Here is a 24,512-nt window from a genome sequence, read left to right on the forward strand (position 1 = left end):
TCTGTGAGAGCCAGAGATCTTCCTTGTTTGAAGTGACCAAATACTTATTTTCCACCATAATTTACAAATACATTTTTTAAAATTCCTACAATGTGAATTCCTGGATTTTTTTTTCACATTCTGTCTCTCACAGTTGAAGTGTACCTATGATGAAAATTACAGACCTCTGTCATCATTTTAAGTGGGAGAACTTGCACAATCGGTGGCTGACTAAATACTTTTTTGCCCTACTGTATAAGAAATAAATATTAATCCAAAGCATTTAACACAATAAATTAATAAAACATATGTGGAAATTATGTAATAATGTAAAATATAGTAACATTTTTAGGAATATTTTGTCATCTCCCTTGAACACATACTGATGGAACTCAAAATATTCAAATGGTTTGTTCAGATGTACAAGGTGAAACTACTAAACATATACACAACATGCAACTCAACGTATAGTTCAAGCCAAAAGTTTGGACACACTTTTCTTTATTTTCACGACTATTGACATTGTAGATTGTCACTGAAGGCATCAAAACTATGAACGAACACATGTGGAGTTATGTACTTAACAAAAAAAATGTGAAATAACTGAAAACATGTTTTGTATTATAGTTTCTTCAAAATAGCCACACTTTGCTCTGATTTACTGCTTTGCACACTCTTGGCATTCTCTCGATGAGCTTCAAGAGGTAGTCACCTGAAATGGTTTTCACTTCACAGGTGTCATAGTTTTGATGCCTTCAGTGACAATCTACAATGTAAATAGTCATGAAAATAAAGAAAACACATTGAAATGAGAAGGTGTGTCCAAACTTTTGGCCTCTACTGTATTTGAAGCCTTTTTTTATATGTATATACCAGGGGTCGGCAACCCGCGGCTCCGGAGCCGCATGCGGCTCTTTGATCACTCTGATGCGGCTCAGCTGCATACTTGCTGACCCTCTCGATTTTTCCAGGATACTTCCGAATTTCAGTGCCTCTCCCGAAATTCTCCCGGGGCAACAATATTGAGAGCGTGCCTTTAGCGTCCGATTTTACACTATCTGCGTGCCGGCCCAGTCACATGTTGTATGTGGGCTCTATTCTACACACGTAGTGACTGCAAGACATACTTGGTCAACAGCCATACAGTTCACACTGAGGGTGGCCGTATAAAACAACTTTAACACTGTTACTATTTTGTGCCACACTGTGAACCCACATCAAACAAGAATGACAAACATATTACTGGAGAACATCCATGCCATAACACAACATAAACACAACAGAACAAATACCCAGAATCCCATGCAGCACTAACTCTTAAGACAGTGCCATCACGGCACGGCCTTATTATTGTTGTTTGGGTGGAAATCAGCAGACATTCGAGAGAATAGTTGCCCTGAATTTCGGGAGTCTCCCGGAAAAATTGGGAGGGTTGGCAAGTAAGACGCTGTCAAGCGCCATTCATATAGAACTCGCGAAATAACGTCTCACGGGCCGCGTGTCTGGTTTATACATAGCACAAAGCAACAAAAAAAACTGTATGCAGTGTTATTTCATTTTACATTTCAAAAGAGTTTTGTGGCTCCCATTGTTTTCTTGAATTTGTGAAACGGGTCAAAACTGTCAGAGTTTGTAGGTGCCGAACCCCAAGATGCAGAGAAGGCGGAAGGCATTGTACGAGAAAACATGGTTTTAATGTTCAAAAATAAGAAAAGGAAAACACGAACCAGAAACCAGGAAGCAGGAACAGGAGTCAGGATCCAGGGAAAGCTTAACGCACACAGGTAGCAACGACAGCATACAGCAAACAACGACACGACAGGTAGGAACGACAATGATCCAGCAATGACTGGAGGAGAAGGCAGGTTTAAATAGTAGCTGGCTGATTGACACCAGGTGTGGCCAGGTGCCAATCAGCCACAGCTGAGGGGAAGCAGCACTCAGGGAGACACTCAGGAAATGAAGACAAAATAAAAGCGCTGACAGGAAACTAAGAGAAACACAGAGAAAAAACTAAAACACAGTCAAACTGTCAGGGACAAGCCGGACAGTAGCCCCCCTTCCTATAACGGATACCAGACGTTCTAGAACCCCCCCTCAAAAAAGTCCAAAGTCACGGGAGGGTGGAGGGAGGACAAGGAGGTGGGCCACCAGGCCAAGTGTCCCCGCAACCAGCGGGAAAGAGTTAGGTGGCGACGGCGAGTTGAACGCTGCCGCAATTGGCGAGGCGGCTCAACCGCCGGCATGGGAGGACCCACCGGAGACGATAGTGGTGGCGCCCTCTGCTGGCCCACCGGAGACGATGGTGGTGGCGCCCTCTGCTGGCCCACCGGAGACTATGGTGGCCCCGTGGATTGTAGACCCACCGGAGTGCATGGTGGCGCCCTCTGCTGCTGGCCCACCGGAGAGGAGGATGGTGGCGCCCTCTGCTGCTGGCCCACCGGAGAGGAGGATGGTGGCGCCCTCTGCTGCTGGCCCACCGGAGAGGAGGATGGTGGCGCCCTCTGCTGCTGGCCCACCGGAGAGGAGGATGGTGGCGCTCTCTGCTGCTGGCCCACCAGAGAGGAGGATGGTGGCGCCATCTGCTGCTGGCCCACCAGAGAGGAGGATGGTGGCGCCATCTGCTGCTGGCCCACCGGAGAGGAGGATGGTGGCGCCATCTGCTGCTGGCCCACCGGAGAGGAGGATGGTGGCGCCATCTGCTGCTGGCCCACCGGAGAGGAGGATGGTGGCGCCATCTGCTGCTGGCCCACCGGACAGGATGGTGGTGCCGTAGGTTGTAGACCCACCGGAGTGCATGGTGGCGTCTGCCGGCCCACCGGAGTGCATGGTGGCGTCTGCCGGCCCACCGGAGTGCATGGTGGCGTCTGCCGGCCCACCGGAGTGCATGGTGGCGTCTGCCGGCCCACCGGAGTGCATGGTGGCGTCTGCCGGCCCACCGGAGTGCATGGTGGCGTCTGCCGGCCCACCGGAGTGCATGGTGGCGTCTGCCGGCTCACCGGAGTGCATGGTGGCGCCGTAGGTTGCAGACCCACCGGAGATGATGGCGCCGTCTCTTGCAGACCCACTGGGGCGAGAAGTAGCTGTGCCTCCCCAGCTGCACTGCTACTCATAGCCCCTCCCCCAAGGGACGGATCCCAGACGTCCCCAGATAGGACCACAGACGACAGGGGTGGGTGGGAGAGGGCTTGAAAAGCGGCCGAACTTTTCTTCAGATTAGCCATTAAGTCCAAAGCTTTGTTAAGCCTCTCCGCCATGGACATCTCTGCGAGATTCGAATTTGGCTGGATCATTATGTCAGAGTTTGTAGGTGCCGAACCCCAAGATGCAGAGAAGGCGGAAGGCATTGTACGAGAAAACATGGTTTTAATGTTCAAAAATAAGAAAAGGAAAACACGAACCAGAAACCAGGAAGCAGGAACAGGAGTCAGGATCCAGGGAAAGCTTAACGCACACAGGTAGCAACGACAGCATACAGCAAACAACGACACGACAGGTAGGAACGACAATGATCCAGCAATGACTGGAGGAGAAGGCAGGTTTAAATAGTAGCTGGCTGATTGACACCAGGTGTGGCCAGGTGCCAATCAGCCACAGCTGAGGGGAAGCAGCACTCAGGGAGACACTCAGGAAATGAAGACAAAATAAAAGCGCTGACAGGAAACTAAGACAAACACAGAGAAAAAACTAAAACACAGTCAAACTGTCAGGGACAAGCCTGACAAAAACGGCTCTTTAAGTGGTAAAGGTTGCCGACCCCTGGTATATACGTTTGATGTTTAAGGCTGAAAGTTTATGAAAACCTTGAATTGAAAGTCCCAGAAAATGTGGAGTCTTCAAAAAGCTGTAAGCTATGAAACGATAATAAACAAAGGCTTGACATATCTCACTTATCAATATCTCTGACATGAATGGACTTTAACTCCGTATTTTAATTTCATGAGTTTCACCCGCATGGTGGAAGTGACTGAGTGATAAATGTGGTTACAGGAAAACATGCTGAATATTCACTTCTTTAAAACCAGAAGCGACTTCTGTGGCAAATTGGTCCAAGCTTCTGACCAGAACTTATTTACTGCTTGTCTGTAGAATAGAAGCTATGAACTGGAGCGAGTACTTACTGGATATGTCCCTCGTCTTGCTCATCTAAATGAGAATGCAGTCATTTAAATGGAACCAATAATAGCGCTAACATGGCGACCCGCCAAAGCTTTTCATTTGGCCCGTCGAACATCGGCCAAATAGGCTTGAAGAAACCATTTAAACTGGAGTTAGTCATTTATGCAGTACTGCCTCCACCCCGCAGGGGCCAACAGCGAGGCATATGTGTCACAATGACGCGGAAGAAGACAACCCATTCAACCCTTGGACAAAAAATCAAAATAAATTGCAAAGGATTGTAAAAGATACACAACTATCGATGAGCTGGTCTGAGAAGTAAAATATGTTCATATGTTGTTAATATTCAGTGTTTTATTGTTCATAGTTAATATTGTAAATCCCACTTTCTTTATTTTCATGTACATTTTGGGTGTCCCATTCAATAAAAAACTGTAAAATTCCATTCCATTTTTTTGAGGTGGTCTGTCATAACGTTTTTAGAATTCTATCAGGCATTGTGACTTTTGGTATTAGTGTTCCTGAAGAAAAGGGACCCAAACACATATACTGTACAGCCATACTTGCCAACCTTGAGACCTCCGATTTCGGGAGGTGGGGGGAGGGGGTGGGGTGGGCGTGGTCGGGGTGGGACGGGGGCGTGGTTGGGGGCGTGGCTAAAAGGGGAGGAGTATATTTACAGCTAGAATTCAGTAGAAGTCAAGTATTTCCTATATATATATATATATATATATATATATATAGGAAATACATATATATATATATATATATATATATATATATATATATATAGGAAATACTTGACGTTCAGTGATATCTAGCTATATATATATATATATAATAAATACTTGAATTTCAGTGTTCATTTATTTACACATATACACACACATAACACTCATCTACTCATTGTTGAGTTAAGGGTTGAATTGTACATCCTTGTTCTATTCTCTGTCACTATTTTTCGAACCATGCTGAACACCCTCTCAGATGATGCATTGCTGTGTGGCACGCACAAAAGTGCTTTCATCAAATGCACTAGATGGCAGTATTGTCCTGTTTAAGAGTGTCACAACATTGCTGTTTACGGCAGACGAACTGCTTTACGGTATACAAAAAAGTGACTGCTGTTGTTGTGTGTTGTTGCCACGCTGGGAGGACGTTAATGAAACTGCCTAACAATAAACCCACATAAGAAACCAAGAACTCGCCCTCCATCATTCTATAGTTATAACGTGATTGGGCAGGTACGCTTTTTTATATTGTGGAGGACCTGAGTCCGCCTGAATTTCGGGAGATGTCCGGGAGAAAATTTGTCCCGGGAGGTTTTCGGGAGAGGCGCTGAATTTCGTGAGTCTCCCGGAAAATCCGGGAGGGTTGGCAAGTATGTGTACAGCATATTTTTACAGCTTAATGTGCACATATAATTTATACATGCATACACCTTGGCCCCCCCCAGACACATTTTTTTTAATCTAAATGTGGCCCTCGAGTCAAAATATTTGCCCAGCTCTGATGTAGATGATCTATATCTGCTGTACAGATTTACTTCTGGATACTTCTCTTGTTGTTTTGGTTTACAGAGGGGAGATGACAGCTCAGACACCAGGGGCAGTAATGTTCAATGATTTATTATATATATCGTCAATATTTATATATAATAATAATAAACAATACTAACTAACGATACTAAACTAAGGAATGGAGTGTGTGACCAAAATCCAAGAGTGTGTGTGGTGTTAAACTATGTGTGTAATTAACTGTTGTGTGTTACCGTGATGTTGGATGGGGAAGCAGACAAATCCAAAAGGGGGCTAGGCGAAAGGGGGTCCGTGATCCAAGTGAGGTCCGTGGGCAGAGAGAGAGAGGCGACAAGGTCCGTGTCCAGGCAGGGGGTCGAGGATCGGGGGAGGCAGTCGAGATCCAGGGCAACGAAAGGAAACCACTACGGGCACAAGGGAGAAGACAGGGGACGAATCAAGCCACGTAGAGGAAACAAGGAGAGAGAGCATAAAAAATGTCGGTAAAGGTTCAACATTGAGAAACTAAGTTCCCGCCAGGATCCTTGGGTCCACTGGTCCTTTATACAGATCCCTCTCATCAGATCCAGGTGCGTGGATTGCTGATCGCACCACAGTTTAAAACAGTTCAAAGTCTCAAGATTCACAGTTCTATTGCGTAATGACGTCATTCCCACCGATCCTTAAGGGAATCATTTAAAAAAATTGGCAAGCGATTCCAATGAATTGATACACTGGGAACCGGTTCTGAACAAGAACTGGTTTTCGATTCCTTGCATCGAACTAAGAGAGCGCGGTTTTCCAAGTCAAAGTCCTTGTGTGGTAAACATACTTGGCCAATAAAGCTGTTTCTAAAGTTAAAGTACCAATGATTGTCTCACACACACACGAGGTGTGGCAAAATTATTCTCTGCATTTGAACCATCACCCTTGATCGACCCCCCTGGGAGGTGAGGGGAGCAGTGAGCAGCAGCAGTGGCTGTGCCTGGGAATAATTTTTGGTGATTTAACCCCCAATTCCAACCCTTGATGCTGAGTGCCAAGCAGGGAGGTAATGGGTCCCATTTTTATAGTCTTTGGTATGATTCGGCCGGGATTTGAACTCACAACCTACCGATCTCAGGGCGGACACTCTTATTCTGATAAATATTGGACAGCATTGTTGAGATAAGATCAAAAGATCCCAAAAAACTGATCATTTTGTCCTCAAGTGTGTATATTTGCTTGACGTGGTTGATGTTGTATATCAATTTTCACTTGTTTGGTGGATGACAATTTTTTTCTTGACTTTTCTCTTCAGATTGATTGTGTCGCTGCCACTCCATGTTCTGAAGTAGTCGGAGGAAATTTAAAAAGACACAAAAAAAACCCACCATATTCTGTCCTTGGTGTTGAACGATCTGTTTTTTCTCTCTCTGAGCTTGTATTTGTGTGCTTTGCGTCAACTGATTAAACAGACCATTAAAGAGTCTTTGACTTCAAAGTTAATGAAAAGAAGAAAAGTGGGCTTTGAGGTCGTTTCTGACGGAATGAATGGAAAATATGCTTTATGCAAACTTTTGGATTGACGTGTAACATGTCTTATATGTAGCAATTGGCTATGTCGCGGTCGTGCAGATTCTTGTAAATTCAACCAATCCCTGCGAAATATGCTCGGCCTTGCAACTTTGTCCAATGGCCGCAACTTACCCGCATATTTTGACCAATTAGGGCCCTTTTCGCCAATCAAATTTATTTTTGAGCACGTCAACTGTCTAATGCATTGGTTCTTAACCTTGTTGAAGGTACAGAACCCCACCAGTTTCATATGCGCATTCACCGAACCCTTCTTTAGTGAAAAATAAAATGTTAATTTTTTTTCAAATTCAAGACCAATGTACATGTTTTTGGTAACACTTTAGTATGGGGAACATATTCTAAGTAACAAAGACTTAATTTATAGTTTTTTGGACACTAGGGGAACATATTCTAAGTAACAAAGACTTAATTTAGAGTTATTTGGTTAGGGCAGGGGTCGGCAACCCGCGGCTCCGGAGCCGCATGCGGCTCTTTGATCACTCTGATGCGGCTCAGCAGCTTACTTGCCGAACCCCCCGATTTTCCCGTGAGACTTCCGGAATTCAGTGACTCTCGCAGAAAACTCCCGGGATTAATATTCACCGATTTTCACCCTTACATCTATAATAAGGGCGTGCCATGATGGTACAACATTTGACGCCCTCTACAATATGTATTAATAGTGTGCCAGCCCAACCACATGTTATACAGTATGCATCTTCTGCTTGCACACGTACGCGACAGCAAGCATACTTGGTCAACAGCCACACAGGTTGCACTGACGGTGACCATATAAAACAACTTTAACACTCTTACTAATAATGCTCCACACTGTGAACCCACACCAAACAAGAATGACAAACACATTTCGGGAGAACATCTGCACCGTAACACAACATAAACACAACAGGACAAATACCCAGAATCCCATGCAGCCCTGACTCTTCCGGGCTACATTATACACCCCTGCTACCACCAAACCCCGCCCCCACCCCAACCCTGCTCCCTCACACATCAACCCCCCCCCCCCCCTCTCTGTGCGTCGGTTGAGGTGGGCGGGGTTTGGTAGGGGGTGTATAATGTATCCCGGAAGAGTTAGGGCTGCATGGGATTCTGGGTATGTGTTCTGTTGTGTTTATGTTGTGCTACCGTGCAGATGTTCTCCCCAAATGTGTTTGTCATTCTTGTTTGGTGTGGGTTCACAGTGTGGCGCATTATTAGTAAGAGTGTTAAAGTTTTTTTTATACCGCCACCGTCAGTGTAACCTGTGTGGTTGTTGACAAAGTATGCCTTGCTGCCACTTATGTGAGCAAGCGGAAGCCCACACAATGTGTGGCTGATCAGGCACGCTGGTTGTAGTGGGTGCTATATGCTGTACCATCTCGGCACGCATGACGCTGACAATCGCCATTCATATAAAACCCGCGTGCCGCACCAGCATTCAAATTCCTTTATAAGGTGTGGGCAGCGTGTCTGAGATCCCTGGTTTATACATAGCACTAAGCAAAAAAAAAACTTTGTATGCAGTGTTATTTCATTTTAAATTTCAAAAAATTTTTGCGGCTCCCATTGTTTTCTATAATTTGTGAAACTGATCAAAGTGGCTCTTTGACTGGTAAAGGTTGCCGACCCCTGGGTTAGGGTTAGGGCCAGGGTTAGGGTTATAATAAGGCCATGCCGAATAAGGCATTAATAAGTACTTAATAATGACTAGTTAAGAGCCAATATGTTACTAATTTGCATGTTAATAAGCAACTAATTAATGGTGAATATGTTCCCCATACTAAATTGTTACCATGTTTTTTTTTACTGGTGCATAAAATGAACCGTGCATGAACATCACCTTGTTCAAAGAACAAAACCAACACAGTGCATAAACTCACAACAAATTACACACCTGCAAATCAGTCTGACTTCTGCTGTTGCCGTATCCGTAATACGCCGATAGGGAGAAGGTTTTATTTACACGATGAGTCGGGTGTGTCTTGACCTCCGCCGAACCCCCGAGCCCGACTCACCGAACCCCTAGGGTTCCATCGAACCCAGGTTAAAGGGGAACATTATCACAATTTCAGAAGGGTTAAAAACATTACAAATCAGTTCCCAGTGGCTTATTTTATTTTTCGAAGTTTTTTTCAAAATTTTACCCATCACGCAATATCCCTAAAAAAAGCTTCAAAGTGCCTGATTTTAACCATCGTTATATACACCCGTCCATTTTCCTGTGACGTCACTTAGTGATGCCGATACAAACAAACATGGCGGAAAGAACAGCAAGCTATAGCGACATTAGCTCGGATTCAGACTCGGATTTCAGCGGCTTAAGCGATTCAACAGATTATGCATGTATTGAAATGGATGGTTGTAGTGTAGAGGCAGGTAGCGAAAACGAAATTGAAGAAGAAACTGAAGCTATTGAGCCATATCGGTTTGAACCGTATGCAAGCGAAACCGACGAAAACGACACGACAGCCAGCGACACGGGAGAAAGCGAGGATGAATTCGGCGATCGCCTTCTAACCAACGATTGGTATGTGTTTGTTTGGCATTAAAGGAAACTAACAACTATGAACTAGGTTTACAGCATGTGAAATACATTTGGCAACAACATGCACTTTGAGAGTGCAGACAGCCCAGTTTTCATCAATTACTATATTCTGTAGACATACCCTCATCCGCTCTCTTTTCCTGAAAGCTGATCCGTCCAGTCCAGTTGGAAATGCATCTGCTTTGAGTGTCGCAGGATATCCACACATTCTTGCCATCTCTGTCGTAGCATAGCTTTCGTCGGTAAAGTGTGCGGAACAAACGTCCAATTTCTTGCCACTTTCACATCTTTGGGCCACTGGTGCAACTTGAATCCGTCCCTGTTCGTGTTGTTACACCCTCCGACACAGGCCAGGTCCTAACCAATCTGGCGCCCTAGGCAAGATTTTAGGTGGCGCCCCCCCACATCGGCAGTGAAGTGTATATACTCACAAGAAACCGAATAGCTTTGTCTTTGACCTTTTTTTTACTTACAATAAAGGGGTAGAAAAGTGACTATTACCTGCAGGTCAAACATTAGCTAACCAGAAGGCAATAACAATGTAAACAAAAAAACACCTGCTTAAAAGATCTAATACAAATGTCCCTGAGGAATGTAAGGTGGGAGTACTGTAATTAGCTAACATTACATTATTATTTTCCATAACAATTTAGCCCCCTCCACAATATTAACCCAACGTTAACACAGAACTAGCTATTTATTGATTAGCAATTGCCGAATCATGTAACATTAGCTTAATGCTAAAAAGCCAGGTTACTATCACATTCTGTAACAGACAAATAATTTAATGTAGGCTAACGTTACCTACCTGCTACCTCTGTCTTTTCTCGTTTCTCCTCCTCTTCTTTTCTCCCCTGGGCACCTAACAGTTTTGGCCGTTTTGACATCTTGTGTTGATTTTTTGATATGGTGACGTCCAAAAAGAGTCATGATACGGGAAGGGAGGGGGCGCACCGTGCGGGGGGAGGGGGGGGGGGGGGGGTGTAATGTTGTAACAAATAATATTTCTATTAAATAGGCTTTACTTTGCATTTTAATTAACGTGGGATTATTTTTTGTATTTAGAAATAATAGTTCCAACTTTTTTTTTTTTTTTTTTTTTTTTTCTCCAACATTTGTGGCACTGGCGTGGCGCCCCCTGATGGACGGCGCCCTTAGAATTTGCCTATACGGCCTATGCCACGGGCCGGCCCTGCTCCGACAACACACCGACGAGGCATGATGTCTCCAAGGTACGGAAAACAGTCGAAAAAACGGAAAATAACAGAGCTGATTTGACTCGGTGTTTGTAATGTGTTTGAGAAAATGGCGGATTGCTTCCCATTGCTCCGAGAGCGAATAATAGAAAGGTGTTTAATTCGCCAAAATTCACCCATTTAGAGTTCGGAAATCGGTTAAAAAAATATATGGTCTTTTTTCTGCAACATCAAGGTATATATTGACGCTTACATAGGTCTGGTGATAATGTTCCCCCTTTAAGAACCACTGCTCTAATGAATACGTGTTTCTTGTATAGATTAGTGTTGTCCCGATACCAATATTTTGGTACCCGGGATCAAAATGTATTTCGATACTTTTCGATACTTTTCGATACTTTTCTAAATAAAGGGGACCACAAAAAATGGCATTATTGACTGTATGTTAACAAACTAATCTTAGGGTACATTAAACATATGTTTATTATTGCAAGTTTGTCCTTAAATAAAATAGTGAACATATGAGATAACTTTTCTTTTAGTAGTAAGTAAACAAACAAAGGCTCTTAAAGGCCTACTGAAATGCGATTTTCTTATTTAAACGGTGATAGCAGGTCCATTCCATGTGTCATACTTGATCATTTCGCGATATTGCCAATATTTTTGCTGAAAGGATTTAGTAGAGAACATCGACGATAAAGTTTGCAACTTTTGGTCGTTGATAAAAAAAGCCTTGCCTGTACTGGAAGTAGCAGACGAGGAGCGTGACGTCACAGGTTGTGGAGCTCCTCACATCTGCACATTGTTTACAATCATGGCCACCAGCAGCGAGAGCGATTCGGACCGAGAAAGCGACGATTTCCCCATTAATTTGAGCGAGGATGAAAGATTCGTGGATGAGGAAAGTGAGAGTGAAGGAGCGATTCAGATCGGGAAGATGCTGTGAGAGGCGGGTGGGACCTGATATTCAGCTGGGAATGACTAAAACAGTAAATAAACACAAGACATATATATACTCTATTAGCCACAACACAACCAGGCTTATATTTAATATGCCACAAATTAATCCCGCATAACAAACACCTCCCCTCTCCCGTCCATATAACCCGCCATTACAACTCAAACACCTGCACAACACACTCAATCCCACAGCCCAAAGTACCGTTCACCTCCCCAAAGTTCATACAGCACATATATTTCCCCAAAGTCCCCAAAGTTACGTACGTGACATGCACATAGCGGCACGCACGTACGGGCAAGCGATCAAATGTTTGGAAGCCGCAGCTGCATGCGTACTCACGGTACCGCGTCTGCGCATCCAACTCAAAGTCCTCCCGGTAAGAGTCTCTGTTGTCCCAGTTCTCCACAGGCCAATGGTAAAGCTTGACTGTCATCTTTCGGGAATGTAAACAATGAAACACCGGCCGTGTTTGTGTTGCAATACACCGCTTCCCACCTGCAGCTTTCTTCTTTGCTGTCTCCATTGTTCATTGAACAAATTGCAAAAGATTCACCAACACAGATGTCCAGAATACTGTGGAATTTTGCGATGTAAACAGACGACTTAATAGCTGGCCACCATGCTGTCCCAAAATGTTCTCTACAATCCGTGACGTCATCATACCGAGACGTTTTCAGCAGGATATTTCGCGCGAACTTTAAAATTGCACTTTAGTAAGCTCACCCGGCCGTATTAGCATGTGTTGCAATGTTAAGATTTCATCATTGATATATAAACTATCAGACTGCGTGGTCGGTAGTAGTGGGTTTCAGTAGGCCTTTAATTTAGCTGCTGACATATGCAGTAACATATTGTGACATTAATCATTCTATTATTTTGTCAACATTATGAAGGACAAACAGTAGAAAATGAATTATTACTCTACTTGTTCATTTACTGTTAATATCTGTTTACCCTCCGTTTTAACATGTTCTATCTACACTTCTGTTAAAATGTAATAATCCCTTATTCTTCTGTTGTTTGGATGTTGTACATTAGTTTTGGATGATATCAATCTGATATCAAATCAAATCAAATCAACTTTATTTATAAAGCACATTTAAAATTTACCACAGGGGTAGCCAAAGTGCTGTACAATGGGCAGGTTAAAAGATAATACGAGTACCAAGCAAAGACAACACAACACAAACAAAACACGATAAAAAAATAAAAAAATAAAATAGAATAAATAAAACATAAAAACATAAAAACAGGTTCACAGCAGGTCTATTATGGGGCGCCATTGCAGGATGGATATCACTCAGTGTTAAAAGCCATGGAATAAAAGTATGTTTTTAAGAGAGATTTAAAAACAGGAAGAGAGGAGGCTTGTCTAATACTCAGAGGTAGGTCGTTCCAGAGCTTGGGAGCAGCAGCGGCGAAAGCTCTGTCACCTCTAAGCTTCAGCCTTGTGTCAGGGACCGTCAACAGCAGCTGATCGGCTGATCAAATGTGGGTATCAATCCGATACCAAGTAGTTACAGGATCATACATTGGTCATATTCAAAGTCCTCATGTGTCCAGGGACGTATTTCTTGAGTTTATAAACATAATATAAGTTTTTTTTTAAACAAAAGAAGATGTGATGCCAAAAAATATTGATGTGATCAGAGTATTATCAACTAGATACACTCCTGTATTTGGTATCATTACAGTGGATGTCAGATGTATATCCACCAATGGCGTTTGTTTACATTTTGTGTAGTGAAGCATGTTTAGCAGGGATGATACTTTATTCGTCGCCATGGAGGTGAGGATTAGTGATTTAGAAGTAGCTACAACACTGCAGACTACGGCTGAACGTTAGCCGCTAGCTAGCTAGCCATGTCCTAAAGTACCTCTTCCTGTGGGCGTTTCACTGTTATTACTTCAGCTTTACATTTGATGATATTACGGACATAGGCGGTACTGCATCGAAAGCGACATCAGTGTGTAAAGGATATCACCACATGGGCTCGGGAACACTTCAGAAAACCACTGTCAGTAACTACAGTTTGTCGCTACATCTGTAAGTGCAAGTTGAAACTCTACTATTTACATTTAAGCCAAAATGTGTCCGTTCTCCCTTTTTCTGTCTACACACCGTGTCTGCTTGTAAGTACTCCTTGATTGTGTGCTGCCGAACATGCTCGTCTGCTCGTAAACAGTGACACGAAGTGACGACGATGGGGGAATGGCGGGGGTGGGGGACCGGTACTTTTTAGAGGCGGTATAGTACAGAATATGACTCATTAGTATCGCGGTACTTTACTAGTACTGGTATACCGTACAGCCCTAATATAGACAATGCAGGAACAACAACATGAAACAACATATCAACCCTTAATTGCTCAAACGTTGCAAATGACATTTTCTAGCGTCCCTACCACCTGCAAACCCTGTTTCCATATGAGATGGGAAATTGTGTTAGATGTAAATATAAACGGAATACAATGATTTGCAAATCATTTTCAACCCATATTCAGTTGAATATGCTACAAAGACAACATATTTGATGTTCAAACTGATAAACATTTTTTTTTTCCAAATAATCATTAACTTTAGAATTTGATGCCAGCAACACGTGACAAAGAAGTTGGGAAAGGTGGCAATAAATACTGATAAAGTTGAGGAATGCTCGTCAAACACTTATTTGGAACATCCCACAGGTGAACAGGCAAATTGGGAACAGGTGGGTGCCATGATTGGGTATAAAAGTAGATTCCATGAAATATTCAGTCATTCACAAACAAGGATGGGGCGAGGGTTACCACTTTGTCACAAATGCGTGAGTAAATTGTTGAACAGTTTAAGAACAACATTTCTCAACGAGCTATTGCAGGGAATTTAGGGATTTCACCATCTATGTCCGTAATATCATCAAAAGTTTCAAATAATCTGGAGAACTCACTGCACGTGAGCGATGATAGTACAGACCTTCGATCCCTCAGGCGGTACTGCATCAAAAAGCGACATCAGTGTGTAAAGGATATCACCACATGGGCTCGGGAACACTTCAGAAAACCACTGTCAGTAACTACAGTTTGTCGCTACATCTGTAAGTGCAAGTTAAAACTCTACTATGTAAAGCGAAAGCCATTTATCAACAACACCCAGAAAAGCTGCCGGCTTCGCTGGGCCCGAGCTCATCTAAGATGGACTGATGCAAGGTGGTAAAGTGTTCTGTGGTCTGACGAGTCCGCATTTCAAATTGTTTTTGGAAACTGTGGACGTCGTGTCCTCCGGAACAAAGAGGAAAAGAACCATCAGGATTGTTATAGGCGAAAAGTTGAAAAGCCAGCATTTGTGATGGTATGGGGGTGTATTAGTGCCCAAGGCATGGGTAACTTACACATCTGTGAAGGGACTATTAATGCTGAAAGGTACATACAGGTTTTGGAGCAGCACATATTGCCATCCAAGCAACGTTATCATGGACGCCCCTGCTTATTTCAGCAACACAATGCTAAGCCACATGTTTCAACAGCGTGGCTTCATAGTAAAAGAGTGCGGGTTCTAGACTGGCCTGCCTCTAAGTCTGGACCTGTCTCCCATTGAAAATGTGTGGCGCATTATGAAGCCTAAAATACTGTTGAACAACTTAAGCTGTACATCAAGCAAGAATGGGAAATAATTCCAGCTGAAAAGCTGCAAAAATGTGGTGTTAAAAGGAAAGGCCATGTAACACAGTGGTAAAAATGCCCCTGTGCCAACTTTTTTGCAATGTTTTGCTGCCATTAAATTAATGATTATTTGGCAAAAAAATTAAGTGTTTCAGTTTGAACATTAAATATATTGTCTTTGCAGTCTATTCAATTGAATATAAGTTGAAAAGGATTTGCAAATCATTGTATTCTTTTTTTTTTAACGAATTACACAACGTGCCAAATTCACTGGTTTTGGGTTTTGTACTTAGATTATTCGTGACTAGTAAAAGTAACGGCGTTATTAAGTAACCCCGTTTTTTCCTGACACTTGTTCCTCTGTCACGTCAATCCCTTACAGAATTTTTCTTGGAGCTCCTGGACAATTCCGAGAGGTCTCTGAGCAGCATGTTCACAAGGACCTTTGGGAAGCTTTACATGAAGAACTCGGAGGTGTTCCAGGACCTGTTCACGGAGTTGAAGCGCTACTACACGGGGGGCAACGTCAACCTGGAGGAGATGCTCAACGACTTCTGGTCCAGGCTGCTGGAGCGGATGTTCCAGCTGTTGAACTCCCAGTACCACTTCACGGACGATTACCTGGAATGTGTCAGCAAATACTCGGATCAACTCAAGCCCTTTGGAGACGTGCCCAGGAAACTGAAGGCTCAGGTCACCAGGGCCTTGATTGCCGCACGAACATTTGTCCAGGGCCTCATGGTCGGTCGGGAAGTTGCCAACAGGGTCGCCAGGGTGAGTTTTCTTTCTGTTCCTATTTTGACCGTCTTTGCTTATGATTCCGTTATGTCGAAAAAGGGTACTTTTACTCTTAATGATTGTAGAGGTTGCCCTCTAGTGGGTTCCTCAGACCACCACACACTGCCAGGAGAGCCCGGAATTCTGGGTATAACACTGTTTTATTTTTTACCCAATGGTGCAAAGTCTTTTGCTTTTCAGCAGTGTCTTTTCTGCGTCCGTGTCTCTCAACAGCACCTCCAAATACAACTACTCGTTTCATCACGGCTGCTCCTAATAAAGGCGACAGGTGATTAGCTAATGGTGCGTCGGACCAGTTCTTCCTCCCAGGGAATCTAAGCGCACTGGTCAATCCGAAGTTCTTTCGATGATATATATGCTGAGTAAGAAGGACCATCAAGACAAAATTGGAATATTTTCAAGTTTTACTAAAGCTTTAGGAGATCAGTTTAACCAATACATTCATATCGGCTACTCTATTTGATCTGACATCCAAACGGAAAAGCCAACTCCTTTGCACACAAAGAAAACCACCATCTCTCCCCCTCGCAACACTGATAAGGAAAGCGTGGGTGTTGTATTTCACATTCCAAGAGTGAAGACACTAGCCAGGCATCTGAAATGTCTAAATCAACTGGTAGAATATACAAAGGAAACATGGACATGGCTATGCAAAAGGAAATAACTCTTAAACATATATGCATCCTCCACACTAACAAGGCCCACCTGGGCCATCTGCGCACCTGTCGCTGTCTTCGAGGCCGGTCCTGACACACCCCGTTCCGCTGCAGGCCCCCGGGCCACGCCCCTTCCAGAATGATAAACCGCAGTAAAATTCCAAATGGTTAGTAATATAGTTTTTAATTAAAAATGACTTAAAACCATGACTGACAACGGCACAACCTGCTCTTTTCCCAGACAAGCAAGCTAGCGCGCTATCTTTAATGCTAATTCCATCATATTTTTCTATGATGAGCGTTATTGGCTGCACTTCATCTTTGCTTTGGCGTTGTACCGTTCCTTCAGTTCAGCAGAAGCGCACTACAAAGAGCAAAGCTTTGCCACAGAAAAGGAAGATTAAAGAGTATTTCCCGGGAGATTCATGACATAACTGTTTTATCAGCGCTACTTTGTTGTTTTCGTTTTTATTCCTGTTGAGGTGAATATGAGTCACGTTGTCCCTTTCAGTACTTGAGGGGGTTAGTTTTCAGTGCAGTTGTCTTGTCATTTTGTGGAAACAGTTGTTTCGATTAAAAGTGAAGCGATGAATAAACAATTCTGGGTAATCGGCTTTGATTATTCTAACAAAATAGGTGGGCGGCAGTTGGTAAACACGGAGAAACTAGAGAATGTCGGGTAGGTAGGTAGGTAGGTCTTTATGGTCATTGCACAAGTACAACGGAACTTTGTTTTCAGCACAAACCCGTCCAAGATTAGACTAACAAACAGTGTACAGGGTTTCAGAACAGGAACGCTGATGGGTCGCCACAAGGCGCCCCGTAAAAGATGGGAAAAGGGTCAACGCTTGGGTCTGGAGTGGGAAAAAAACCTCCATAGCAAAGCACATATACAGAGATAGATAGATAGCACTTTATTGATTCCTTCAGGAGAGTTCCCTCAGGAAAATTAAAATATATACACATTACAACGTACATCTCGAGATATCTCGCAACAGAGGGGAGGGAGTGGGGGGGCCATGGTGGCAGGCTGCAGCTCTTCAGGTGCGGCCCATCCGTCCATCGCCCCTATGGGATTTGCGTCAAGGGCGTTGGATTGGGTGTGGGGTATGTGTGTGTGGCGTATATTTATTTGTGGATGCATGTGTGCCGCGTGTCTCTGTTCCGCGGCCTTGATGTTGTGCAGCCGATAGTCAGTCCAAAGTCAACAACAACAGGTGTGTGTCCATGAGAGACAGCTTGTAAATACTCAGTTCGTATTTACACAATAAGTTTAAAACAAAATAATATCGTTACCCTTAAAAGGTGCGAAGGGAAAGCTCGATTCAAAAACTTAATTTGATGTCAATGAGTCAAAACAACAACAACAACAAGCTACTGTCCTTTTTAACTTTCCACACACACAGACATTTTTGACCACCCCTTTTGACAAAATTGGTGCAGTTCAGCTACATTTTCTGACATGGACTTGTTTCTTCAGCATTGTCCACATGTTTGAGTCAGGACTTTGGGAAGGCCATTCTAAAACCTTAATTCTAGCCTGATTTAGCCATTCCTTTACCACTTTTGACGCGTGTCTGTGGTCATTGTCCTGTTGGAACACCCAACTGCGCCCAAGACCCAACCTCCGGGCTGATCATTTTAGGTTGTCCTGAAGAATTTGGAGGTTATCCTCCTTTTTCATTGTCCCATTTACTCTCTGTAAAGCACCAGTTCCATTGGCAGCAAAACAGGCCCAGCGCATAATACCACCACCACCATTCTTGACGGTAGGCATGATGTTCCTGGGATTAAAGGCCTCACCTTTTCTCCTCCAATGAACGTTTTTTGTGACCAACAAGTATGTGCTCCAATCACTCTATCAACAAAATAAGACTTGTAGAAATTATTGGAAACTCAAGACAGCCATGACATTATGTTCTTTACAAGTGTATGTAATGTTTTGACCACGACTGTACAGTGGTATTTTTGCATACTAGTTTATTTGGTTCTGTGACATCCATCCCATCCATTTTCTACCGCTTGTCCCTTTTGGGGTTGCGTTGGGTGCTGGTGCCTATCTCAGCTGCATTCGGGTAAATATTCTTCTCCATAAAAACAAGATTGTGACAACCGACCCTATAGTGCAGGCGTGCTCATTACGTCGATCGCGATCTACCGGTCGATCTCGGAGGGTGTGTCAGTCGATCACCAGCCAGGCATTAAAAAAATAGTCCTAAAAATGAGCGATCATAAATCTTCACTATGACGTCACTTTCGTCACTTGATTGACATTCACGGCACCCGAGGGTCTTCTGAGATGACGCTGGCTGCTGCCAGCTCATTAAAATTACCGACTGGAAGGCGAGAAACACTTTATTTCAACAGACTCTGGCGCTGTACCTGTCGTCAAAACTCCAAAGACCGACTGCACAGTTGCACAATAAAAGCTCTGCTTCATCCTGCCTGCGCTACCAAAATAAGAGTCTCAGAAAGCTGGCGTGCACAAGCTAGCAAGCTACGGAGTTTGCCGACAATGTATTTCTTGTAAAGTGTATACAAAGGAGTACGGAAGCTGGACAAATAAGATGCCAAAAACCAACCACTTTCATGTGGTATTGGACAGAAAGGAGGACTTGTTTTTATCATCACCACTGTCTGATTCCAATCAATGCAAGTCATCACAATCAGGTAATACACCAACTTATATTCTTGTCTTCATGAAAGAAAGGAATCTATATGTGTTAAACATGCTTGTATTATCTTTAAACACCTTTAACTTGTTAACAATATTAACTATATGTGTTAAACATGCTTGTATTATCTTTAACCTTGTTAACAATATTAACTATATGTGTTAAACATGCTTGTATTATCTTTAACCACCTTTAACTTGTTAACAATATTAACTATATGTGTTAAACATGCTTGTTTTATCTTTAACCACCTTTAACTTGTTAACAATATTAACTATATGTGTTAAACATGCTTGTATTATCTTTAACCTTGTTAACAATATTAACTATATGTGTTAAACATGCTTGTATTATCTTTAACCACCTTTAACTTGTTAACAATATTAACTATATGTGTTAAACATGCTTGTTTTATCTTTAACCACCTTTAAGTTGTTAACAATATTAACTATTTGTGTTAAACATGCTTGTATTATTTTTAACCCCCTTTAACTTGTTAACAATATTAACTATATGTGTTAAAAATGCTTGCATTATCTTTAAACACCTTTAACTTGTTAACAATATTAACTATATGTATTAAACATACTTGTATTATCATTAAACACCTTTAATGTATTAACAATATTAACAATATGTGTTAAACATGCTTGCATTATCATTAAACACCTTTAACTTGTTAACAATATTAACAATATGTGTTAAACATGCTTGCATTATCATTAAACACCTTTAACTTGTTAACAAAAACATATATTTCATAAATAAGTAAATATAAATTATATATATGAATGAGGTAGATCCCCACGACTTGATCAATTGAAAAGTAGCTCGCCTGCAGAAAAAGTGTGAGCACCCCTGCTATAGTGCGTGGTTGTCACAATGTGTCAGTGTCTTTGATGGATCATTTCTATTTGAGTTGGAAAATGAGACGGATACACATTTCAAGTCGACACCTTCAGCTTCAATTCAATGTAGGAATGACGACTGAAAGACGATGACGAGCAATTCTAATCGGGGTAAAAAAGCGCGACAACGAACCGCGTTCCCACCTGCATCTCCCAGAGACTTAAAACACAGGAGAAGTCTGGCAGGATCGAATCCCAACATTTCCTGCACCTTCATCAATTATGAAGCGCAGCCAGGAAACCGTGGCATTGCTGAGGGCTGTCAGGCTGGTGAACGCCCATAAACCGGAGGTAAAAAAAAAGTGGCTCAGCACGACAAATCACCTTGACCCGGAGAATTACCTTCACTGCTCACTGCTTCCAGTGCACGGTGACTTTCAACCATCGACAAAACAGCTGGGTAGACAACATTTTCAGTCTGATTTCAAGTTGGCCGACTTACTTTGGAATCAGTGGAGTACACGTCAGATTTACCGTATTTTCCGGACCATAGGGCATACTTGCCAACCCTCCCGAATTTTCCGGGAGACTCCCGAAATTCAGCGCCTCTCTCGAAAACCTCCCGGGACAAATATTTTCCTGAAAATCTCCCGATTTTCCGCAGGAGCTGGAAGCCACGCCCCCTCCAGCTCCATGCGGACCTGAGTGAGGACAGCCTTTTTTCATGACGGGAGGACAACAGGGTGACAAAAACTAAATCATCCAGACTAGAGATAAATTGTATTATTATGTTTATCTTACCTAAAAATAAATATATTTATTAATTAAAAAAAAAAATAAATAAATAAATTTTTACTATATTTTGCTAAAAATATCAAAATTAATTGTATTTTTATTTGTATTTTTTTGTGACTCCTTATTACATCCAGCCATAGAATTATACATTAAAATAAACATATTTGAAATAATTGATTTTAAATTATCATAATAATTCATTTAAAAAGACCATATTTAATTATTAAAATAATTGCTTGTTTATCAACAACTTTAGCATTTTATTCATTACATTTTGAAACTCTCAGAAGCCAAGTTATGTTGTATTCCTTAATATTTATTTATGCAAGTTTGAAGTATCAATTATCTAAAGACAGTTTTGTTTCCATATTTTCAGAATGTAGATATCTATATATATATATATATATATATATATATATATATATATATATATATATATATATATATATATATATATGAAATACTTGACTTGGTGAATTCTAGCTGTCAATATACTCCTCCCCTCTTAACCACGCCCCCAACCACGCCCCGCCCCACCCCCGACCACGCCCCCAACCCCCACCTCCCGAAATTGGAGGTCTCAAGGTTGGCAAGTATGCCATAGGGCGCACCGGATTATAAGGCACACTGCCGATGAATGGTCTATTTTTCAGCTTTTTTCATATACAAGGTGAAGGGCGCATTAAGTGAGTCATATTATTATTATTTTTTTCTAAATGTAAAACACTTCCTTGTGGTCTACATAACATGTAATGGTGGTTCTTTGGTCAAAATGTTGCATAGATGATGTTTTACAGATCATCTTAGAGCCGATTTCTGACAGTCGCTTCCGGATGCGCCGTTTGGTAGGCGGTCTTATTTACGTGGCTCAACCCCGTCATCTTTGTTGTAGCGGTGTAGCGTGCAAGGATGGGAGTGGAAGAAGTGTCAAAAGATGGGGCTAACCGTTCCGGAAACATTCAGAAACAACAACACCGGAAATGTTTCGGACAGGAACTCTCTCACAACTAAAGTTCCTTGGGTGAATAATGTAAACTCACTACACCGGTATGTTTTAGCGCTTTCATGGCGAGTTTACTGACAGATATAAGTAAGAACTTTACTCTACTTTATATTAGAAATGAAAATAAAGAGGGGGTTAGTGCATCTGCCTCACAATACGAAGGTCCTGAGTAGTCTTGGGTTCAATCCCAGGCTCGGGATCTTTCTGTGTGGAGTTTGCATGTTCTCCCCGTGACTGCGTGGGTTCCCTCCGGGTACTCCGGTTCCTCCCACCTCCAAAGACATGCACCTGGGGATAGGTTGATTGGCAACACTAAATTGGCCCTAGTGTGTGAATGTGAGTGTGAATGTTGTCTGTCTATCTGTGTTGGCCCTGCGATGAGGTGGCGACTTGTCCAGGGTGTACCCCGCCTTCCGCCTAATTGTAGCTGAGATAGGCTCCAGCGCCCCCCGCGACCCCGAAAGGAATAAGCGGTAGAAAATGGATGGATGGATATACAAGGTGAAGGGCGCATTAAATGAGTCATATTATTATTATTATTTTCTAAATGGAAAACACTTCCTTGTGGTCTACATAACATGTAATGGTGGTTCTTTGGTCAAAATGTTGCATAGATGATGTTTTACAGATCATCTTAGAGCCGATTTCTGACAGTCGCTTCCGGATGCGACGTTTGGTAGGCGGTCTTATTTACGTGGCTCACCCCCGTCATCTTTGTTGTAGCGGTGTAGCGTGCAAGGACGGGGGTGGAAGAAGTGTCAAAAGATGGAGCTAACCGTTCCGGAAACATTCGGAAACAACAACACCGGAAATGTTTCCCGTGAAAAGTCGTCTGACCGGAACTCTCTCATAAATAAAGTTCCTTGGGTGAATAATGTAAACTCACTACACCGGTATGTTTTAGCGCTTTCATGGCGAGTTTACTGACGGATATAAGTAAGAACTTTACACTACTTTATATTAGAAATTAAAATAAAAATGGGCAGCACGGTGGAAGAGGGGTTAGTGCATCTGCCTCACAATACGAAGGTCCTGAGTAGTCTGGGTTTTAATCCCGGGCTCGGGATCTTTCTGTGTGGAGTTTGCATGTTCTCCCCGTGACTGCGTGGGTTCCCTCCGGGTACTCCGGCTTCCTCCCACCTCCAAAGACATGCACCTGGGGATAGGTTGATTGGCAACACTAAATTGGCCCTAGTGTGTGAATGTGAGTGTGAATGTTGTCTGTCTATCTGTGTTGGCCCTGCGATGAGGTGGCGACTTGTCCAGGGTGTACACCGCCTTCCGCCTGATTGTAGCTGAGATAGGCTCCAGCGCCCCCCGCGACCCCGAAAGGAATAAGCGGTAGAAAATGGATGGATGGATATACAAGGTGAAGGGCACATTAAATGAGTCATATTATTATTATTATTTTCTAAATGGAAAAAACTTCCTTGTGGTCTACATGACATGAAATGGTGGTTCTTTGGTCAAAATGTTGCATAGATGATGTTTTACAGATCATCTTAGAGCCGATTTCTGACAGTCGCTTCCGGATGCGACGTTTGGTAGGTGGTCTTATTTACGTGGCTCACCCCCGTCATCTTTGTTGTAGCGGTGTAGCGTGCAAGGACGGAAGTGGAAGAAGTGTCAAAAGATGGAGCTAACTGTTCCGGAAACATTCGGAAACAACAACACCGGAAATGTTTCCCGTGAAAAACCGTCTGACTGGAACTCTCTCATAACTAAAGTTTCTTGGGTGAATAATGTATACTCACTACACCGGTATGTTTTAGCGCTTTCATGGCGAGTTTACTGACGGATATAAGTAAGAACTTTACACTACTTTATATTAGAAATGAAAATAAAAATGGGCAGCACGGTGGAAAAGGGTTAGTGCATCTGCCTCACAATACAAAGTTCCTGAGTAGTCTGGGGTTTAATCCTCGGGATCTTTCTGTGTGGAGTTTGCATGTTCTCCCCGTGACTGCGTGGGTTCCCTCCGGGTACTCCGGCTTCCTCCCACCTCCAAAGACATGCACCTGGGGATAGGTTGATTGGCAACACTAAATTGGCCCTAGTGTGTGAATGTGAGTGTGAATGTTGTCTGTCTATCTGTGTTGGCCCTGCGATGAGATGGCGACTTGTCCAGGGTGTACCCCGCCTTCCGCCTGATTGTAGCTGAGATAGGCTCCAGCGCCCCCCGCGACCCCGAAAGGAATAAGCGGTAGAAAATGGATGGA

The 24,512-nt window shown here is 42.9% G+C and overlaps 1 protein-coding gene across 1 annotated transcript in view; it reads left to right on the top strand.

The window, feature by feature from the left end:
• The window catches only part of gpc6a (glypican 6a), a 417,616-nt gene that overhangs the window by 217,354 nt on the left and 175,750 nt on the right, over nucleotides 1-24,512 (top strand). Inside the window, exon 3 of the mRNA XM_061974738.2 lies at nucleotides 15,901-16,292. Coding sequence (XP_061830722.1) covers nucleotides 15,901-16,292 — 392 coding nt within the window. The remainder of the gene's footprint in view (nucleotides 1-15,900; nucleotides 16,293-24,512) is intronic.

This window comes from Nerophis lumbriciformis, linkage group LG15 (assembly GCF_033978685.3).
Source record: "Nerophis lumbriciformis linkage group LG15, RoL_Nlum_v2.1, whole genome shotgun sequence".
Taxonomy (NCBI): domain Eukaryota; kingdom Metazoa; phylum Chordata; class Actinopteri; order Syngnathiformes; family Syngnathidae; genus Nerophis; species Nerophis lumbriciformis.